Below are 20,807 nucleotides of genomic sequence, written 5' to 3' on the forward strand. Positions count from 1 at the left end.
AGAGGGTTAATTCTTTAACAGCTGTAAAGTCTTTGGGATCTGGTAGACACGGGGGTCTGGAGACGGATACACTGGGCTGCAAGGAAATCCATGGGCAGACAGGCTGATCATGGTAAAAGGCATAAATCCCGGGGCCTCCGTGGAATGGGAGGGGGTCGGGGGGGGGGGGGGAGTCCTGAAGCCAATGGAGCTCCAATGAATTCCAGCTGCTGTGGTTCTGGCCCACACTTTTCTCCAGGGCATCACTGGTCAGTACCCTGTGACCTTCCCTCCCTGCCCCCAGGCGCAATGGTAGCGTTCCCATGCCCGGACCCTCTTCCCCCTGCAAACGGGCCAGGAAACTAAACACAGGATATTTCTTCCAGAGCCAGCCTCCAATCCTGCCTTTTGCAAGGTGCCTGGGATCTGGGGCGTGGTGCCGGCAGCGCATCTGCGGCCCAGCTGAGTGGGACAGAGGGCTCCCAGGGAGGGGGCGAGGGGATCGGGTTTCGGGGCTGCCTTTTCCTTTCATTTGGGCCTAGGCCCATGTGTCTGACGAGGCTTCCAGCGGCAGGATTTACACTCCCCTCTTGCACGGGGAGGCCGAGGGTTCTCCGCCAAGAGGGGGACGGGGGAATCTTTCCAGGGCTGCACGGAAATGGGATCTTCTGTGTTTTGCCTGGAAAACCAAGCCAGCGACGGAGCCTCCAACCCCTTCAGCCCACGCTGTGACCCCCCAGCCCACGCCGAGATTTCCCCCTTTGTGAAGCCTGCGAGAATACGGGCCGCCCGGGAACGCCAGGGCTTGGCTGCTCGGCAGAGCGGGGAAACGAGCAGCCAGACGCCGTGCAACTTTCCCTGGTGCAGCTTTGCAGACTCATTGTGCTCCTGAAGTGCAAAACCTCCTCCCTCCGTCCCCGGCCTCCCCCGGTTTGGCCAGGCATCTCGTAGCGAATCTACAGCGGCCTCGCGTGCTATCCAGCCCCGGGCTCCCCTCCACAGCTCTGCCAAAGCACGCCTGTCCCGCTCTGCAGACGCCCCTGCCTCGCCACCCGCCCCGAGCATGGCCAGTTTCACCCCCTGCGCATGGGGGGGGCTGTCAATCAAACCACAGGGTGTGGTCACTGGTGAGAGATGGGCACACAGGAGCGCAGTGTAACAGACCAAGGCGGTGCAGCTCACCTCCCTGTCGTCCCCAACCGCTGCCAGTCCCGCTCTCCAGCAGCAAATGCCCAGTGCCCCCCCCCCAAACTCTCCAAAGGGTCCTTCCTGGCAGCACCCCCAGCCCCAGCCCAATATCAGCTGGCTCCCGTCTGCATGGAATCATGGGGAGGAGGGGGCAGATGCATGGACACGGGCCCTTCTGTGCTCAGAGCACACCAGCCACTGCTGCGACTTATTCCCCACCCCAGATCACACCCCTCCCCGAAGCGCCCCTTCGGGGGTGGATACAAGCAGCGTCCAGGACATCAGCTCGGGGCTGAACCCTGCAGCAGACCCACGCTGCAGCACGGCTGCCAGACGCAGGGCCACGTGGGGGAGGGACAGGGCTGGAAACCGAGGGGCTGGGCAGAGCTAAGCCCTCATCAAATGGCTCTGCAGGCCCAGCAGCCCCCCACGACTCACACTCACACTGCAGCTGTGCCACAAGCAAGGGCCTGGACGGGGACTGGAACGGACCCGTCCCCCACGGATCTCTGCACGCCCACCAGGCACCCCCCCAGCCCCTCCCATGAAACAGCCGTTCCGCAGAGCCAGTGGTCCCCGGCATGCGACCCCTCAGCGCATCGCTGCATTTACTGCACCAGCGCCACCGAGGCAGCCCAGATTCGGCGCCTCCTTTCCGCCTGAGGACACACCCCCTCCGCCCCCCCCCCAAGATCTGCTCTTTCCCAGGGAGGGGACCCCCAGCTGCCGCCCTCGCAGCTGTGGAGCCCAAAGTTGGTTCATTTGCAGTTGCCTCTTGCTGGGATGCGACACACAATCTGTCATCTATTTTCCTTGCGAGTGTCACATTCCAGCCGCCCCCTCCCCCCGCAGCCTGACACAGATGCAGGGTATTACACACACACACACACACACACACACACACGCCTGCCTTGTGGTCTCTGGCTGCTGCCTGACATCTCATACCGATCTCTTCCCCAAGTCAGCAAGAGCCTGATATGCACAGCTTTGTGCAGCCCTGTGTACCCCCCCCCAACACCCACCCACCCACCCACACCCCCCGCTCGCCTCGCGGTCTCTGGCTGCTGCCGGACATCCCTTCCCCGCTTCCACTGCACAGTTAACACCGTCAGGACCTGCGCCCCCGCCCCGGGCTCTGTGGCCGCTGCCCGCTGGTCAGCCCCCGCACAGAGCCTAGCCCAGCCAGCCCCGCTGCGCGAGTCCCCGCGTTTCGGGTCGCTCTGTCCGATCCCTCTCCCGGTTCCAGCCGCCACGCCGGGGATGCTCCGAGCGAAGCGAGACTCGCGTTGCCAAGCGAGCTTTGTTCTCCGGAGCCCGGGGGGGGGGGGGGGGGGGGAGCTCGGACCAGGGGCAAAGGGCGCCCGGAGGAGACCAGCAGCCCCGGGACTCAGCATTTGCTCCCCCTGAGCGCGCCCCCCCCCCGGGAGAGGAACCCCCCCAACTCGCCCTCCCGCCGGGGGTCGCATTCTGCGCCCGGCTCCGCGGAGCTCGCCCTAGGCTCGGGGCGGTGACTCACCCAGCATCTGGCTGAAGAGCAGCTGCTCCAGGTCCCCCAGCACCGTCACCACGAGCTCCGGGTCCACCTTGAGGTAGGCGCGCTCCTCCTGCCCCTTCCCCGCCGGGCCGGGCGCCGCCGGGGGCGTCTGCGGCGGCTGCTGCTCGCGGCCCTTGGCTTTGCTGGAGAGCAGCTCGTCCTCCGCGCCGCCGGCCTCGGGCGCCTTGCTGAGCGGCTTCACCTCGGCGTAGGGCCCGCGGGGGATGCGGCTGGGCTTGCCCAGGCTGGGGGGCAGCGGGGCCAGCGGCGGCTTGGCCAGGCCGGGCGCCAGGCGCGCCGGGGCCAGCGAGTGCTCGGACTTGGAGAGGCTGCGGGAGAGCAGCGGCGCGTCCTTGGCCCGCAGCGCCCCGCGCCCGCCGCCCTTGGCCGCCCGGGCCATGTCGTCGCTCCAGCGGGGCTCGCAGAGCTGCAGCTTCTTCTCGGCGTCGGTCAGGAAGGCCAGGTTGGTGAGCGACTTCTGCTTGCGCAGGCTGGGGCCCGGCGGCGGCCGCCTCTCCGCGCCGCCCGCCTTGAAGACGCGCAGCTCGGCCGCCGGCTGCGCCCCGGGCGCCTTGAGCCGCTTGGGCATGAGGCCGCTGCCCTTGCCCTCGGCCCCCCGGCGGCAGCCCCTCAGCTCCTCCGGCCCCTCGCCGCCCAGCTCCAGGCTCTGCAGGTCGGCGCCCAGCATCCCGCCTGCGCCGCCACCATCGGCCTCGCCGGCTGCGCCCGGGCGCGGGGGGGAGAGAGAGACAGGCGGTGAGACCGGTCCGGCCCGGGCCCACCCCTCCGCCGCCCGCCTGCGCTGCTCCGCCAGCCGGGGGAGGGGACGGGGGACGGGCCGCCTTCCAGCGCGAGGGAGGGGAGGCTGCGCGGCCGGGTGCGCGCACGGCGGGCGGAGGGGAGGGGGGATGCGGGTTCCCTAAAGAGCCAGCCAGCGCCCTGCCTCGCCCCCCGCCCCCACGTACGGGCCCCCCCCCCCCCCCCCCCCCTCCGGGGTCCGCGTCCGGGGCGCAAAGCGCACGGCCGCCTGGCCAAGGGTCTGCCCCGCCCCCTTCGCGTCTTTGCCCCGGTCCCTCGGGAACGTGTCCCGCGTGGGGCCCTGTCCCCCCTGTCTAGGGCACGGGGCCCCCCAGTGGGATATGTGAGGGGCCGGCCCGGAGCCCCGCTCGCTGTCCCACCTCCCCCCGCGGTTCCAAGCCTTAAGCTCCGTGGGAGACTGGGGGGCACAGCCGAGGAGCTGGGATCGCCTGGGCGGCAGCCAGGAAAAAGGCTTCCAGACCCCTTCAGGCCAGAGCCCCAGTCGCCCCGTCCTGAAGGAGCAACGCCCAAAGACGGCCCTGTTCTCTCAGAGGCTCAGTAGCATGGATCACGGCTTTGTCCCCATGTACAGAGCGGGAAACTGAGTCACAAGGCCATTAAGGGACAGTGCCGGAGCGCAGTGTGTCGGAGTCTGGCAGTTCTGTGCCGAGGCCGGGAGCAGAGAGGCTGCAGAGGGAGGCAGGGGAGCAGCAGGGGTGGGGTCTCGCCTGCTCGGGCTAGGGCCGGCTGGGGGCTAGCGCCAGAAATGCTGGACTGGGTGCACAGGAGGCAGGGAGCCTGCGCGGATGCTGAGGGGAAGGGCAGTCGGTGCTGGGTGCAGAGAAGAAGCGGAGCTGTTCACGGGCGCTTCAGAGAGCGGAGCTGCCTGCGGGCACGGAGGGGAAGCCTCCTGTGCGGGATGAGAAGCCAAGTCACCAAGCAACGCTGAAGCGGAGCCACCCGTGGGTGCGGAGGAGAAGCAGAGCCACCCGTGGGCACCAGGGAGGAGCAGAGTCACCCGTGGGCAATGAAGAGACCCCAAGAAATCTGTGGGTGCCGAGAAATGGGGCCACCCATGGGAGCTGAGGAGAGGCGGAGCCGCCGACGGGTGCTGAGAAGCGAAGCCATCGACTGCACTGAGGAGCATGGGTGCCGAGGAGAAGCAGCCCCCCGCCCGTGGGTGCTGAGGGGAAGGCAAAGGCCCAGCCCAGGGACAGAGAGCAAAGGCCGTGAAGGGGAGGCTCAGCTGGCCACTGGAGGTCTGCAGACATCCCACGACCAAACGCCTACTGGAGGAAGTTGCCTCTCAGGCCCCGGCCTGACTCAGCCAAGCCTGCTCCAAACCCAGCCAAGATAACAGGGAGCAGGCCTGTTCGGCCCCACAGACAGACAGTGCCTGGAGCCGCCCCCTCCCCTGCAGCGACTGGCCCACTTAGTCACAGCACGGCCGGGAGAGGCTCTGTCCTGCGGACCCAGCCCCTGCGGGTTGGGAAAGATGCCAGGTTTGGAGGGAGCGTTCGGCCAGAAGCTCTAGAGTCCCAGAGCCCCTCCCCGCGTCCAGGCTCAGTTGCTGCAGGGTCACAGCCCTTGGGGTGTCTGGAGGGCACGGCTGCTCTGGTGATGCCACACTTGCGGAGCTGGGGTCTGCAAGGAGCCGACCACACTCTGCTCCCTGGGAGGGGTCCAGCCCTCTGCGCTGTGCTGGACTGAGCCCACCGCAGGCCTGACCCCTGTCCTGCCCGCACGGTGTGTCTCCTGGCCCATAACACGGGGAGCCAGGGCACTAGGACGAGTTCCACACGCCAAGCACCGTGCTGCAGCAAGGGGCTCCAGGACAGGCTGGTTCGGGGCAGGGAGGCTCAGGTATCTGCTCCTGTCCCAGAGGTATCTGCTCCCCGGCTCCGCATCTAGTGCACGGCTCAGGCTGCCTGACCCTGGAGTATCCATTGCAAAGGACAGGCGCATCCCCCTTTAGTGCCCTCTCCAAGTCCACACTCCTCAGCCCACAGTCTGTACGCTGTGGACGTGGCATGGGGAAAAGGAGTCCTAGTCAGAGAACCCCGGAGCCCAGCCTGCAACACCGCGGGTTAGACTCAGCTGGCCGCCGTGCTCCAGGCAGCACCCCCACGACCCCCCGTGGGCACAGAGGAAGTGAAAGCAGCCAGCCAGCTGAAGGGGGCACCTCTCACCTGAGCCAACGCCCAGCAAAGTGGAGGGGAAGAGGCCTCTCCAGACCAGATCCTACCACTGCCGTGCCACACTTGAGGGGCAGCTGTGGCACATCTGGAGAGGAAGCCAAATCCTGCCCCAAGCAAGGAGCCGGACCCGCGAGACCCCAGTGGGCTCCAGCCCTGCCTGTGGGACTCTGCCCATCGAGGCTTGGTCTCTATATTCCCAGGGAAGTGACGGGGAAGGGGGTTCTGGTTATCATCATTTGTTGTTAATTACCCTTCCCTGAGGAGGGGGAATTCATTCTGGCTGATGACCTCACACGGGGTTCCATGGCAACCGACGAAATATATTGCATTAGGGCGCATTACTATGCTATAGAGATAAGGGGGAGGGAGGAGACTTGGAAAAGCCGAGAAAACTCCCGCAGATGGACCAGAGCTCCTTGGGACCCGATTCTGCAGGCCTGTCTAGGGCAAAACTGCCCGTGAGGGGAAGATCAGGCCCTTAGCCCCTGAGAAGCACAGGAACCAGGGACACAGGCAATGGGGAAGCAGGTCCCCGTGGGGAAGCAACATCTCCTAGGGATGGGCGTGCAGGCCTGGGAGTCAGGAAGTGAGGGCCACCGACTCACTGGGCAGCCTTGGGCAGGTCTCTTTCATCTCCCTCCGCCGCCCATTCGAGATCTACTTCTCGGGTGTGACTCAAACCAGGCTGTACGGCCGGTCTCGCATGCTTAGCCCCACGTGTGCCTGTGGAAATGGGCACGCGGCCAGAGCGGCCCAAGGAAGCTGCTTGCATGCGCGAAGCAAAGAGGGTCTGGGTCGCGCTCCTGCCTTCTTGCTCGTTCCTGAGCTGGCTCTGTCCCAGGAGCCTGGCCAGGCTCATGGGTTCTAAGGCCGGAAGGGACCACTGTGATCACCTCTGGGTAACCCAGGTCACAGGCCTGCCCCGATATAATTCCCAGCGCAGAGCTTGTAGGAACAGTCTTGGTTTGAAAATGGCCCGTGACGGAGAACCCACCAGAGCCCTGGCAGTGTAAATTGTTCCGGTGGCTCATCAGCCTTGCAGTTCACAATCGACACCTGATTTCTAGGCAGAATGTATCTAGCTTCCTCTGCGAGACGGAAGAGCCCATTCCCCAGACAGGCACATCAAGTCACCCCTCAACCTTCTTGTCGTCAAGCAAAACAGACTGAGGCATCACGCCACGGCGGGGTTTCTAACCTAGTCGTTCCTGGGGCTCTTGGCTGAGCCCCCTCTCCCATTTTCCACCTCCTGAGCCCCAGAAGCGGACCCAGGATTCCAGCAGCGGTCGCACCGGTGCCAACTACAGAGGTCAAATAACCGCCTTCCTCCTGCTTAGGATCCCCCTGTATATGCAGCCCAGGATGGCCTTAGTCTGTTAGTCACAGCCATGGGCGGTGGTTAAAGGCCCAGCTGGGGAAGGCAGCCAAAGCCCCGCCCTTTCTGCCCAAAGCCACACCCCTTTCCCCTAGACCACACCCCTTCACAACCTTTCCCCCCAGCCAAGCCCCACCCAACCACAGCTGAGGCTCCTGCAAGGTGTGGCCTCAGCCTTCCCTACCCTCCAGGGAGCTAGGCTGCCTCACAGCATGGCCCCAGCCCCTCCCGGGCGCCTAGGCAGTGTAAGCAATATTGGGAAGCCACAGCATCCCACTGGGAGCTCCTGCACTGCCGATTATCCACCATCACTCCCCGATCTATTTCAGAGTCACTGCTTCCCCCATCCTGCAGGCCCGGCCGGCAATCATCGTTCCTCGGCGTGTGCATTCACATTTAGCCGTAATGCCACATGGAGTATTTGCTTGCGCCCAGGTTACCCGGATTGCTGTGATTCAGAGACCTGTCCTTTGCATTATTTGCCACTCCCTCCCCTAATTTTTGAGCCAGCTGCAAACTTCATCCGTCATGATTGTAAGTTGTCTTCCAGGTCATTGGTAAAAATGCTCCATGGCAAAGGGCCAAGAACTGACCCCTACAGGACCCCAGTGGAAAACACATCTGCTTGATGACCATTCCCCACTACCAGTTACAAGGTGAAACCTACCACTTACCCAGTTTTTAATCCACTTAATATGCACCAGGTTAATGTTACAGTGTTTTCCTTTTTTAATCAAAGTGTGGGGCACTACCATGTCAAAAGCCTTACAGAAATCTAAGTATATTACATCAACACTATTATCTTTATCAACCACACTTGTCATCTCATCAACAAAGATATCAAGGTAGGTTGACATGATCCGTGTTCTATAAATCCATGTTGCTTTGCATTACTTAAATTATCCTTTGGTTCATTATTAATCAAATCCCATATCAACTGCTCCATTATCTTTCCTGGGATCAATAAAAGGCCAACAGAACTACAATTATCTGGGTCATCCCATTTACCCTTTTTAAACACTGGCACAATCGTAGCTTTCTTCAATATCAGCTTTCATTCTTCTAGAACATCTGCAGTGCTATAAGACTTGCTGAAAATCAACATTCATGGGCTAGAGAGCTCCTCAGCCAGTTATTTTAAAACTCTTGGATGCAAATTATCTGGACCTGCTCATTTTAAAATCTCTACCTTGAGTAGTTTCTGTTTAACAACCTCCAGAGATACCAATGGAATGGAAAGAATATTATCATCACCATATGACAAGACCGCGTGACTTGTTTTTCCCTAAACACAGAACAGAAATATTTATTGGACAGCTCTGCCTTTTCTGCATTATTACTGAGAACGCTGCCAATGTCATCTATTAGTGGACTGATAACACTGTTTTCAGTATATTTAAACAACTCCTAATTGTCCTTAACTCTGCTGGCCATAGATTTTTCCTTAGACCCACTTGGCTTCCCGTATCAATTTTCTACAGTTTCTAACTTCCGTTTTATATTAATTACTATCAACTTCACCCTTCCTCCAGTTGTTCTTATATCTAAATATATATGTACGTTTATAGCTGCCTTCACTTCCCTCTGAACCAACCAAGTTGTTTGTTTAACTAGTATGCAGCCGCCTTCTTCAGTTATGGGAACACATCTAGTTCTTAAACTAGACACATCTAGTTCTTAAACGATTCCCAAAGATCATTCCCATTCTTCTGGTTATATTCTTCTCTCTAGCTGCTCTGCCTCATACAGTAATTCCTCATTTAACACTATCGATATGTTTCAGAAAATGATCGTGTTAAGTGAAAACATGTTATGCGGGGTCAATTTTCCCATTGAAAATAATGGAAAAGGTGCAGGTTGCGTTTCAAGCGGTGGTGTCTATTGGGTCCTGGACATAAGGTTGGGGGAGAAAGGGGACTTGGTTACAGCAGGGAGGGGAGGAGTTTGGCTCTGGGGAAGAGAAGGGGAGGAGAGGGGAGGGGGATTGGGTTGGGAGTATGCCTCTGTGACAGGTCTGCGGGGACCCGCACTGCGTCTGGCGAGAGGGGGGTCACCGGGGAAAGGCGTGGCGAGTGGCGAACCCTCTGCCGCTTTGCAGGGAGGTGGGGGGAAGACCTGCGCAGCCACCGGCAATGGGCCGGTTGAGGAAATCATGTTATTCCGGGGACGGTTGTGTAATTAAAAAAAAAAACCATGCTATCGCAGAAACGTGTTAAGCGGGCACGTGTTAAATGAGGAATTACTGTATTTGTTTTCAGGTTTGTGAATTTAGCCCTATAAAAGCACTAGGAGTCATGTGTGTGACTTTATTACGGGCCTGGTGTTTTTCCTGCTTGCACATTATAAACATGATCAAGTCAGGATCACTTGTACCTAAGCGCCCATTCACTTTTAGTTCCGGGAACAGCCCTTCTTTATCTGTTACTTAGGACAAGGTCTAATAAAGAATTTCCCCACCTTGGCTGCAACATTTTTGGTTGATTCTTTTGGATGAGATTGCCAGACACCTAGGGGATTTGGATGCTCGATACCCATTAATTTGGAGCACCCATAATCCCTTAGTCAGCAGCTTTGCATAACTCAGGCTCTCAAACTGTCTTGATTGCCCGTGGCAGCCACCGTATACATGGGCTGGTCACTAAGAATCAGTTGTTGGGATGGGGCTGATCAACCTGCACTGCGCCAGCAAGGGTTAACGAGCCACTGTCCCTGACTCAGCCCGTCCCCCCAACACCTGCATCTCTGTCAGGTAATGAAGGGCAGCTCAGAGCTTGACTCTGGAGGAGAACAGACCTCCTATTCTTTGCTCCTTGAATGGAGTGAGCCGGGCACCTTGGCCGGTTGTCAGAGCTCTGCTGGAGGAGGCACAGCTGGGCCGGGACTATTGCATGTGTCTGGGCTGGATGGGAGTCCCAGAATCGTAGTGTTTCCTCCAAAAGGCACCACCTAGGGGGCTGGCAGGGTTGTTTTAGGAACCCCCTGGGTGTAAGGAAACCACTTCCACGCACTCTCTGGCCCTTCAGCGCTCGAGTCCAGCTCGCCCTGTACAGCACGGAGCTAGAATGGTCCCTGAATCTGAACAGTGGCAGAAAAGTTGATGCCAGAAATCCAGCAGCCACGCCTCCTGCTCCTCAGAGGGGGACCCCAAATCCAGCGGGGCAGGGTCTAGATAATGGAGCAGGCGGCGTTGCGCCTCGCTAATCCGCTCACCCGGTAACCTGCAACCACACCCCAGCTCTTCCCCCTCGCCCAGCGCTGCAGCCGCAGTCCGGTAGGGAGGGCTCCTCAGCTGGAGGGTGGACAACATTTTGCGGGCTACCTACTGGCCTAGCAGCCAAGAGGAGCGTCGATAATTCATACCAGGCTCAGGCACGCAAGTCAGGGCTATGCTGGGAGGCCATGCGGTCACCCGGTTTTGTACGCTCGCCTGCTCGTTGGCTGGCAAGAGGTCTCAAGTCAATCCTTTGGCAATGGGCTCGCCTCCCTTTCAAGGCAATCTAAGGCACCCCAAAGCCGCGGCGCCCCAAAATCAGAGGTCCTCTGAAAATGTGGCTTCATGGGCTGATTCCATGGCGCACCGGCTGATTTCAGTTACGTCCCTCAAAGAGTCATTGCAGCTAGAGAAGTTTCAGACGCTCCCTAAACCAACCCTTCCCTTTTCTCTTCTCTCTCTCTCTTTATATTCTCTGCACATCCCTGGAGTATCCCACCATCCTCCACTGCAGAGCCGGCTCCTTGCTGCCGTGGCAACAGCCATCCCAGGATCAGTCAATAAAATAACAGCGCGGAGAGGTCTGGAACATTGGTAAGGCCAATTTGCAAGGGGAATTATTTTTTTTTTGGGGGGGGGTTGTCTGGTAATTCCTCTAAGAAATGAGGTAACTAGATTTCTCCCCCTCCCGCTGCATCCCTGGCAGCACCGAGCCTGCCGCATACAATGAGCTGGAATAAATGTGCGTGAATGGTTCATTGAAGAGCGACTTTGTAAACGTGGACTCAACCATCCGACTGGAAGGGGGCAAAGCTGCCAAGTGACTATTGCACCGAGTGACTTCTGCAAGGGGGAGACTCCTCCAGCCCTCTTCTCCTAGTGCCCCCCCCCATCCCACCAACCCGGGTACGGCATTCCTCGCTGCGCAGGGCATCTGCATGGGGAGTGTGTGTGCTGGGTCGCGCTTGCAACATTCAGCGCGCTGCGCTCTCCTCCGCCGCATCCTCCCTGGCAATGGGCTGTTCCTCGAGCGCAAAGGGAAAGGGAAGTGGGGGACGCCAGAGGAGAGAGCCAGCGCTGCCCAGCGCGGGAGCATGTAGCATTGCTGGAATCCCGTCAAGCCATCAGAAGAGGAACGAGGCAGGATTGCTGGAGTCTGTCCCTTGCTCAGCAACGGGGCTGGCAAGGGGAGTGTAGTCTTGGCTTGGCAGGCTGGGACTTGTTAAGGGGCATTACCATCTCCCAGCAAAGCACTGGGATCAGCATAGCCAATGGGAGTCAGGCACCAAACCTGCAGAGGAGCACTGGTATCAGCATAGCCAATGGGAGTCAGGCACCAAACCTGCAGAGGAGTACTGGGATCAGCATAGCCAATGGGAGTCAGGCACCAAACCCACAGAGGGGCACTGGGATCAGCACAGCCAATGGGAGTCAGGCACCAAACCTGCAGAGGAGCACTGGGATCAGCATAGCCAATGGGAGTCAGGTACCAAACCCACAGAGGGGCACTGGGATCAGCACAGCCAATGGGAGTCAGGCTCAAACCCACAGAGGGGCACTGGTATCAGCATAGCCAATGGGAGTCAGGCACCAAACCCACAGAGGAGCACTGGGATCAGCACAGCCAATGGGAGTCAGGCACCAAACCCACAGAGGAGCACTGGGATCAGCATAGCCAATGGGAGTCAGGCACCAAACCCACAGAGGAGCACTGGGATCAGCATAGCCAATGGGAGTCAGGCTCAAACCCACAGAGGGGCACTGGGATCAGCACAGCCAATGGGAGTCAGGCACCAAACCCACAGAGGGGCACTGGGATCAGCATAGCCAATGGGAGTCAGGCTCAAACCCACAGAGGGGCTCTGGGATCAGCATAGCCAATGGGAGTCAGGCACCAAACCCACAGAGGGGCACTGGGATCAGCACAGCCAATGGGAGTCAGGCACCAAACCCGCAGAGGGGCACTGGGATCAGCACAGCCAATGGGAGTCAGGCTCAAACCCACAGAGGGGCACTGGGATCAGCATAGCCAATGGGAGTCAGGCACCAAACCCACAGAGGGGCACTGGGATCAGCACAGCCAATGGGAGTCAGGCACCAAACCCACAGAGGGGCACTGGGATCAGCACAGCCAATGGGAGTCAGGCTCAAACCCACAGAGGGGCACTGGGATCAGCACAGCCAATGGGAGTCAGGCACCAAACCCACAGAGGGGCACTGGGATCAGCATAGCCAATGGGAGTCAGGCACCCCATTGGGGCTTTTGAAAATCTTTGCCTCTCCAGGCACCTGACTCCCTTGGGCAATGAAAGGGATTTAGGCACTTCTCAAAGTCCAACCCTAGCTCTCCTTATTTTCAGCAGGCCGGAGCGCGGAGCGTATGAGGTGGGGAGGCTGACCCGGCATGGGCATCATTGCTGGTCTCCCCGCCTCTGGTCTCCTTTTGCGGGCTGTTAAATGGAGCGGCTCGGGGAAGGGGGGGAACGCCGCCGTGTTCAGACCAGACCTTCTCACAGAAACGTCTTGTTGCGATGGGCATTTCCTCGGCTTCAGGCTGGAATTTCTGGCCGATGCCAGCGAGAGCCCGACCCATCCCAGCGTGGCCAAAAGCCCAGCGGTGAGGCACTCACCTGGACCCAGGTTCGAATCCCGGCAGTAGAGCATCAGCATCTCTCTCCCCGCTGTAATATTACATCAGTTACACCGGCCCCGCCACGAGAGGCTGACTCCATAGCTCAGGGGTCAGGGAACTCGGCTGAGCCTGGGGCCACCGAGGGGGTCTCCCACCCCCCGGCTGAGTACCCTAACCACCTGGCTAGGCTGGAACGGGCCGATAGCTCCTCCCCCGCCGCACCCCGCAGGGAGTTTTCCATGGGCAGCGGCCCGGCAGCGAGAGAAGGTCATCTGTGGGGTGAGCTTGCGATGGGGCAGAAAGGGCCCCGCCCCCTGACGACACGAAGCCCCACCCCCACCTTGGCAGGGGGCCAAGGAGCCGGTTTCCACTCGGACGTGCCACAGCCGGGGGCGGTTCTAATGGACGCTGCCCACCGCGCCTGGGGAGGGGCAGGGCTGACACCCCGGAGAGCCGGGGGCCTGCTGAGGGCAGAGGCATCGCTGGCAGCCCGGAGCTGCTCCAGGCGTGAGAGCCACAGCCCTTGGGTTGGTTCCCAGGCTGCTGCTGCTTTCAGCGCGGGCCCCGTGACGAATCCACGCGCTCTGCCTGGCTGGATAGGGTTACCCCCGGGAGGCCGAGGGCCGTTCCCAGCAAGGAGCCGGCATTTTCGCAGACGCGGTGAATTAACCCCCCTTCCTAGCACCTGGAGACGGCTGCAGCCGGCAGCGAGGGGGCTTTATTTTCCCAGGCAGGCTGAGGGCTGGGAACAGCTGGGCCTGGCGGGCACCCAGGTTTGCCCCCCATGGGCTCCCAGCCTGGTGGGGCCATAAGAGACAGCAGGAAGGCCAGGACAGGAGGGAGCCCGCTCTGGGCTTTCCAGGGTTGGAGTGCAGCTTGGGAAGCAGCGCTCTCTGCCACCGGCTGCTCTGCCTTGGTCTCCTCCCTTGAGCCGTGGCTGGAAACCCCCTGGAAAAGTGGAGGTGCTGGTAATTCGGCCTCTGGTACGCAGAGCCACTTCCCCCGTGCTGCGGCTTGTTCCACTGCTGGAGGAGCTCTGCCTCAGGTAAGCGGATCCCACCGCACACACCAGCTTTCTCGGCCTGAGCTGAGTGCTATCCCCAGGCGACTGCTTTCTCCTGATCCGGGGCCCAGCTGCAGTTTCCATCCAACCCGGGTCGTGCCTGCCTTGTGGGCTCTCAAGTAATCGCTGCAGCCCCCGGCCTCGCCCAACCCCCATACTGCGAGACGTGCCCACTTATTACAAGCCGAGCCCACACCCCACTGACATCCACTATCCGTTCTTCTTCCTGTCACTGTGCCTTACATTACTAAGCCTACGTGCCCCATTGCACTGGGCCCCATGTCTGCACAGTGCCTGCCCCAAAGAGCTTCCAATCTAAACTGACAAGGGAGAGGAAACTGAGGCACAGAGCGGCTCACGCAGCCAGTCTCCTAGACCCCTGAGCTCCCCAGCTGTAGGTCACAGAGCGGGGTGTTAATAGCTTCATGTTACAAACAGGGAAACTGAGGCACACAGCGGTCAACGTCATGGAGCCAGTGAGTAGGAGACAGAACTCAGGACATGGCCAGTCCTTGGGGAAATCAGGCAGGGGCCCTAGGCTCAGCTGATGACCTGTTACAAGCCCATGCCTTGCCACTCTACACCCTTAATTACCTGAGCCAGCCCGCTGCTTGTGACCTGATCATTGTGGGGGGAGGATCCTGCAAGCCTATCTGGGGCAGGGGGTGCGAAGGGTGAGGGCAGGAAGGTGGTGCACACGGCCCCCAAAGTGAGTGGCCAGGCAGTGGTGGGTTTCCTAGAGACACAGCCAAGCAGCTCAAAGACACCATGAGCATGCTCTGGGTCCCGGGTATATTCGAGGCTCATCCACCTGGGTCAGCCTAAGGAAGGGGCAGAGCTGAGCTAACACATCAGAGCGCACAGCTGATCAGTAACCAGCGCTTTGAGCAATGTTCCCTTTAATTTTTGTTGCATCCATGTGCGGAATAAATGTTGTGATGTGCACTGAGGCACATGCAGATGTGCACCACCATACCAACACATACTGCCGGCTGTGGGCGCTCTGCTAATCAGCTGGGCGGCACCTGAGTCTCTCCAGGGTGGCCGCCCATGTGCTCAGCTCCCAGTGAGAACTGGCTTTGAGTGGCACAAGCTGCGTGACTGCAGAGACGCATGGCGGAGGGAAGCCAGAGTCACAGAGAGCCCAGCTGCTCTGCTAGGAGGTTTCCCTTAAAGAGCACCCCGTACTGGCAGGCACCATGCACTCAGAACGGCCTATCGGGGGGGATCCAGTCATTGGCCTGCTGCCAACCCAGCCTCTAAGGGATTCGGCCGCACCCATCTGAGTCCATGGGCGGCTCGTGAGGGTGTCACTGTTCACTGGCCTCTACACCCTCGCTGGATGAGTAACACCAGGAGCGTACCTTGCCCAGAGGGGGGGCCATGGGGCGGCCGGGAGGTCCCAAAGAGCTGACAGCTCTTCACCAGGCAGCCAAGCCCCCCGTGCACAGCAGCCAGGGAAGGGGCCCGGCCGTGCCGGCACGGTACGATTGCCTAGAACGTGAGTGCACACTTGTGCACGGGGGCTTTGCAGGATTTGACCAGCTCTGCCGGAGAGTAATGAGATCCCACAAAGCCACCGCGAGCCGCTGCATTTCCGTTCGCTCCTGCCATCCGCCCGCACACTGCAGCCCCTCCCAGGCCTGACGGGGCTAAGCCCCAGGGAAGTCAGTGAAAGTTTGGCCTTGGTGACCGTGGGGCCAGACACAGGCCATGAGCGTCTTAGCGCCAGCTTAGGTGGAAACAGCAGGAATTCTCTGTATCTAATCTCCAGCGCAGGGGTGTCTGGGCTGTGGCCTCTGAGCTGCTCACTCGCTACCCCCCACCACCAGGCAGGCAAATTAGGGCGGAATCCCCTAATGGGGACTGTAATCCTCTTACACCGGGTGAACCGACCCTGTTTCTCCAGCCTCGGGTGGGAATTTGCCTGCTGGACCCTGCCGGGGCTAATTCCAGCACCAATTGGCACCCGCTTTCCAGGAGTTCCCCTTGTGGCTGCTCCTTTGCCCACTCGGGACCAGATATTCCTTAATCCACCCCCCCAGCCTGGCTGTTTGCCCTGCCCATGGTGGCTTAGCAATGGGTATAGCCCGGAGTATGCGCATGGTTTGAGCATGAGCTTGCTTAACTCCAGAGTTGTAAGTTCAATCCTCAAGGGGGCCGTTTAGGGATCTGGGGCAAATCCGTCAGGGATGGTGCTTGGTCCTGCCATGAAGGCAGGGGACTGGACTCAACGACCTCTCCAGGCCTCCTCCAGCTCTGAGATAGGTCTATTGCCACATAGTTTGCTGTTTGGAGCAAGGGTCGGGGCTAGCCTGAGGGGTGAGTTTGTGCTCTTCGTCCCTGGGGAGGGAGGGCCACCCCGGCACCCTGCCACAAGCTGGATCAGGCCTGTGAGGCTTGCTCCCCCCACATGGGAGGGGGCGCAGGGCTGGAGTGTCGGCACAGGCTCCCCGCTGTGGGGGGAGGGGAGCCCCGAGCCCACGGCCCACTTGCAAGACAGCCACTGCCCTAGAGAATATGGGGTGTTGGAGGTGTGTTCTGGTTAATGGCCAGGCCCAGAGCAGACAGGCAGCTTGGAGCTACTCTCCCACTCCCCAGTCACTCTCCTCCACTCCGACTCCAGCCATTAATGGCCAGGGACAGAAACAACCTGGCAGCAGGCGCCAGGGCAGGGGATGCACAGGCTGCCAGGACAGGGCTGGCCCAGGGCTCTGCTGTGAGCCAGGGACTGAAGAGGCCTGTTGTAGCCTGAGCCTAGGCACGCTCAAGGCAGGGTGCCGCGGTGGCCCTCCCTTCCCAGCGCACAAACTCACCCCTCAGGCTAGCCCCAACCCGGCACTTCCAGATTGCCAGCCTGCCCCTCGCCCCTCTTCTGTCTGCTCACAGGGGATCCCTGTCACTGGCTCCCATAGGACAGCTGGGGAAACTGAGGCAGGACAAGAGGCCCTGGTTTGCCCAAGGTCTTGCATTGAATCAGTGTGGCCTGCTCTCTGCCTGCCAAGAAGCAGCACCTGCTGGCGTGGCCAGGAGCTGCAGCGGTCTCTGAGACACCCCAGGCCGGATGCCTCAGCCAATCCCTGTCCTTGCACTGGACCTGCGGGCAGGAATGGACGCTGTCCAGCCAGCTGGTACCCAGGGGCCGAGCTCAGGGAAAGGGCCCACTCCTGGCAGCTGCACAGCACCCTCCTCTCCCCTGGCTTCTGGGGGCGAGAATCCTAGAACTGGAAGGGACCTCAAGAGACATCGAGTCCAGTCCCCGGCGCCCATGGCAGGACCCAGCCCCGTCTAGACCATCCCTGACAGGTGTCTGTCCAACCCGCTCTTACATATCCCCAGGGATGGAGATTCCACAACCCCCCCAGGCAACTTATTCCAGTGTTTCACCCTGACAAGTAGGGAGTTTTTCCTGACGTCCAACCGAAACCTCCCTCGCTGCAGTTTAAGCCCATTGCTTCCTGTCCTATCTCAGAGGCCAAGGAGAACAATTTGTCTCCTTGTGACACCCTTTTAGACACTTGAAAACCACTATCATCTCCCCTCTCAGTCGTCTCTTTTCCAAACTAAACAAGCCCAATTCCTTCAGTCTAGTCATAAGTCACATTCTCTAGACCTTTAATAATTTTTGTTGCTCTTCTCTGAACCGTCTCCAGTTTCCCCCCATCTTTCTTCAAATGTGGTGCCCAGAACTGGACACAATGCTTCAATTGAGGCCTAATCAGCGCAGAGCAGAGCGGAAGAACGACTCCTCGTGTCTTGCTCCCAACACTCCTGTTCATGCCGCCCAGAATCATGTTTGCTTATTTGCAACAGCGTCACACTGTTGACTCATATTTAGCTTGTGGTCCACTCTGATCCCTAGATCCCTTTCTGCAGTATCCGTCCTAGACAGTCGCTTCCCATTCTGTATGTGTGAAACTGATTGTTCCTTCCTAAGTGGAGCACTTTGCATTTGTCCTTATTCAGTTTCATCCTATTGACCTCCGACCGTTTCTCCAATTTGTCCTGATCATTTTGAATTATGACCCATCCTCCAAAGCACTTGCAAACCCTCCCAGCTTGAGATCCTCTGCAAACTTACTAAGCGTCCTCTCTATGCCAATATCTAAATCGTGGATGAAGATATTGAACAGAACCGGCCCCAAAACAGACCCCTGCGGAACCCCACTTGTTCTGCCCTGGCAGCAGGCTTGTGAACTGTTAATGACGACTCTCTAAGAACGGTTCTCCAGCCAGTTATGCACCCACCGTGCAGCAGGCTCCTCCAACCAAGCATAGCCAGGGCTGCTGAACGTGAACCCCCAGCTACCCTAGGGCTGGGGCGCCCCAATGAAGTGCCCCCAGGAAGCAGCCACACCCAGGGAGAAGGCTGGAGCCATGCCAGCAGAGAGGGCGGAGGCTGAGTTTGGGCACCAGCCCACGCGGGAATCTCTCCAAGGCGCATTCTCGGGCTCCTGAGCCAAAGAGAGGCAGGCAGGCAGGCAGGGGATTTCCCAGAATAGATGGTCTAATGGAGCCGGCTCCTTTCCCATTTGCCAACAAGGTCACCGATCGATACGGCCGCCTTGAATATTCCTATGCAGAGGCCACGGGTGGCAGGTAACCCCGCCGGAGAGCCGGGCAGACCAGCACACAGGTCCAGGAGGACAGACAGGCAGAGACTACGCTAACAGCTGGGACAGACGGACGGACGAGCAGACTTAGGAGCGAGGAAGCTAGAGGGATAAGCAGGATGAGGTAATGCGTGTCCCCGGACGCACTTCCCTCGGCGAAAGGGGCCAGCTTCTGAAAGTGCACAGAGCTCCATGTGGCTCGGGAGTGTCTCTCTCCCCAACAGACATTGGTCCTGAGGATTTAACGCGTTCGGTATTTAACTCCTTCTCAGGACGGCGGGGCTGACTGAGGTTTATTTTCTAGGGCCCAGCTATGGCTCTGGCCCCGTTACAAGAGCCCAACGGGCATTACGAACAGCAGCAGCATGTGCATGCAGGATCCCAGCCCCCAGAGCCCGGCGCCTACAAGCCGACCTTGATTTTTAGACTCCCTCAGCACCTGTTTAGGCACCTCCCTCTAGGGCAGAGGTGCAGCAGCTCCTGGTGGGACACAACAGCGAGATTTTCACCAGACCTCAGCACCCAGGGCTCATGGCCCCTCTGAAAACCTGGCTCCATCTTGCAGTGCATGACTGGGAGCAGTCTCTATGGAAAGCTTGCTTCATAATAACCAACCTCTCCTTGCACTGGCTGCTTTCGGCTGCCCACCAATGTGCTCCCCCAAAGGTCCATGCCCCATGTGCCTGGAGAAAACAAAGTGACTTCCAGCATGTCTGGCTGGTTGGCAAAAGAGGCTGTGAGGGGCAGAGTTAAGGGGATCTTGCAGATTCCCCTTTCTGTTTACATCAAGAGAACCTAGGATCCTCGTTTTAGGGGCTCTTCTGCGTTCACTGTAGGGAGTGCTGGGAAGAGATGGGCTCTCAGATCACTGAGGGCTTTACGCTACCCCTCCCGCACCCCAGCAAAAATGGTCTTGTTGGTTCCTTCTCTTGGTACTGTCTAAATCCTGGATCGTGAGTTCCCTAGGGCAGGGGCTTCCCAAGTATTTGTACAGGTGCTATTGGGTCCTTAGTGCTATTGGGCTAGAAATAATAATATTGGGGCCACTTTCTGACACAGCTACCCTGCTCTTGCTGCAGTGTCTCACAGCCGCCAAGCAGTAGCAGCATTGTGGGGTCCTACAGGTCAGCTTCCCAGTGGAGGAGAGATCAGTGATGCGGAATTTGAGTATCTCCTAGTGTGACTTGGTTTATTCACACCTGAACCCCAGCCCTGGAACAGAGGGGGCTGTGACGCGCGTTGGGGTTTTCCCGTCTCCTGCACCCCCGTAATGGCACGGACAGACTCCACCAGCCCGTAGAATAGAGGGAGTTTATTGCTTCTCCAGGATACAGCACAGCACAGATGTAATCTGGTTACAGGGCAGGCCTAGGATGCCTCAGCCCCCCTTGAGATGGGGGAGACTGGGCCCCTAAATCCCAGCCTGTTGCCTAGGCTGCTTCTTTCATGATACCAGCCAGAAACCAAAAATTAACTCACTCCCAGGGCTCCACTCCCCTTTTTCCCATTGTTCTGCTCCCTGGGAGATAACTGGTCAGACAGGTTCTTAGCCCCCTTGCATAATGTCACTCACAACCCACTGCCCAGCATAGCAACCAGCAAGGTACCCCCACTACGTCACAGGGGTCAAATGGAAGAGAGAGCAATCCCTTCTTCCAGGAATCGCAGCCCAACACCAATACCCAGCTCCCCCGAGAAACTCTGCCTCAAGATGTGACTCCAATCATAGCCCACGGCCAAGAGCCAAGTCTCCCACCACTCACATAGTTCCCTGTACACAGAACCTCGAACCACATAAAAGTAACTTTAGCATTCTTCCCAACACTAAAAACCGGCTCGCACATTCAGAAAACTAACTTAGCAGATGTGTAACGGCACCACCTGAGGATGCCTGCCATAGCCCCTATGCTGCAAAAGGGGAAGGAGAGGCCCAGAGAAGCCCTGTGACTTGTCTAAGGTCAGTGAGGGTACGTGTACACTAGCCCCCTAGATTGATCTAGGGAGTCTAATGAGGGCGACTGGAATTGAAAATCAAGCAAATCAATTTAAATATCCTGCACTTGATTTGCATGTTCCTAGCCGGTCGCCATTTTAGAAATTGACTAGCCTGAAGTAACTGCACACGGCTACACGTGGCAGTGAAAGGGGATTCCAGAATAAAGCCCTAAATCGAATTAGCTGGTATTCCTCGTGTAGACGTGGGCAGTTACTTTGGG

At 59.0% G+C, this 20,807-nt stretch overlaps 1 protein-coding gene across 9 annotated transcripts in view; it reads right to left on the minus strand.

The window, feature by feature from the left end:
- Positions 1–20,807, minus strand: part of NAV1 (neuron navigator 1) — a 227,319-nt gene that overhangs the window by 123,403 nt on the left and 83,109 nt on the right. For 7 of the 9 annotated variants that reach the window (XM_075910183.2, XM_075910185.2, XM_075910182.2 and 4 more), the window contains one exon: positions 2,684–3,421. The exons of the other annotated variants lie outside the window; for them this stretch is intronic. In XM_075910183.2, coding sequence (XP_075766298.2) covers positions 2,684–3,421 — 738 coding nt within the window. The remainder of the gene's footprint in view (positions 1–2,683; positions 3,422–20,807) is intronic. 9 annotated transcript variants of the gene reach the window in all.

Source organism: Pelodiscus sinensis, chromosome 27 (genome assembly GCF_052426305.1).
Source record: "Pelodiscus sinensis isolate ZL-2025 chromosome 27, ASM5242630v1, whole genome shotgun sequence".
NCBI classification, from domain to species: domain Eukaryota; kingdom Metazoa; phylum Chordata; order Testudines; family Trionychidae; genus Pelodiscus; species Pelodiscus sinensis.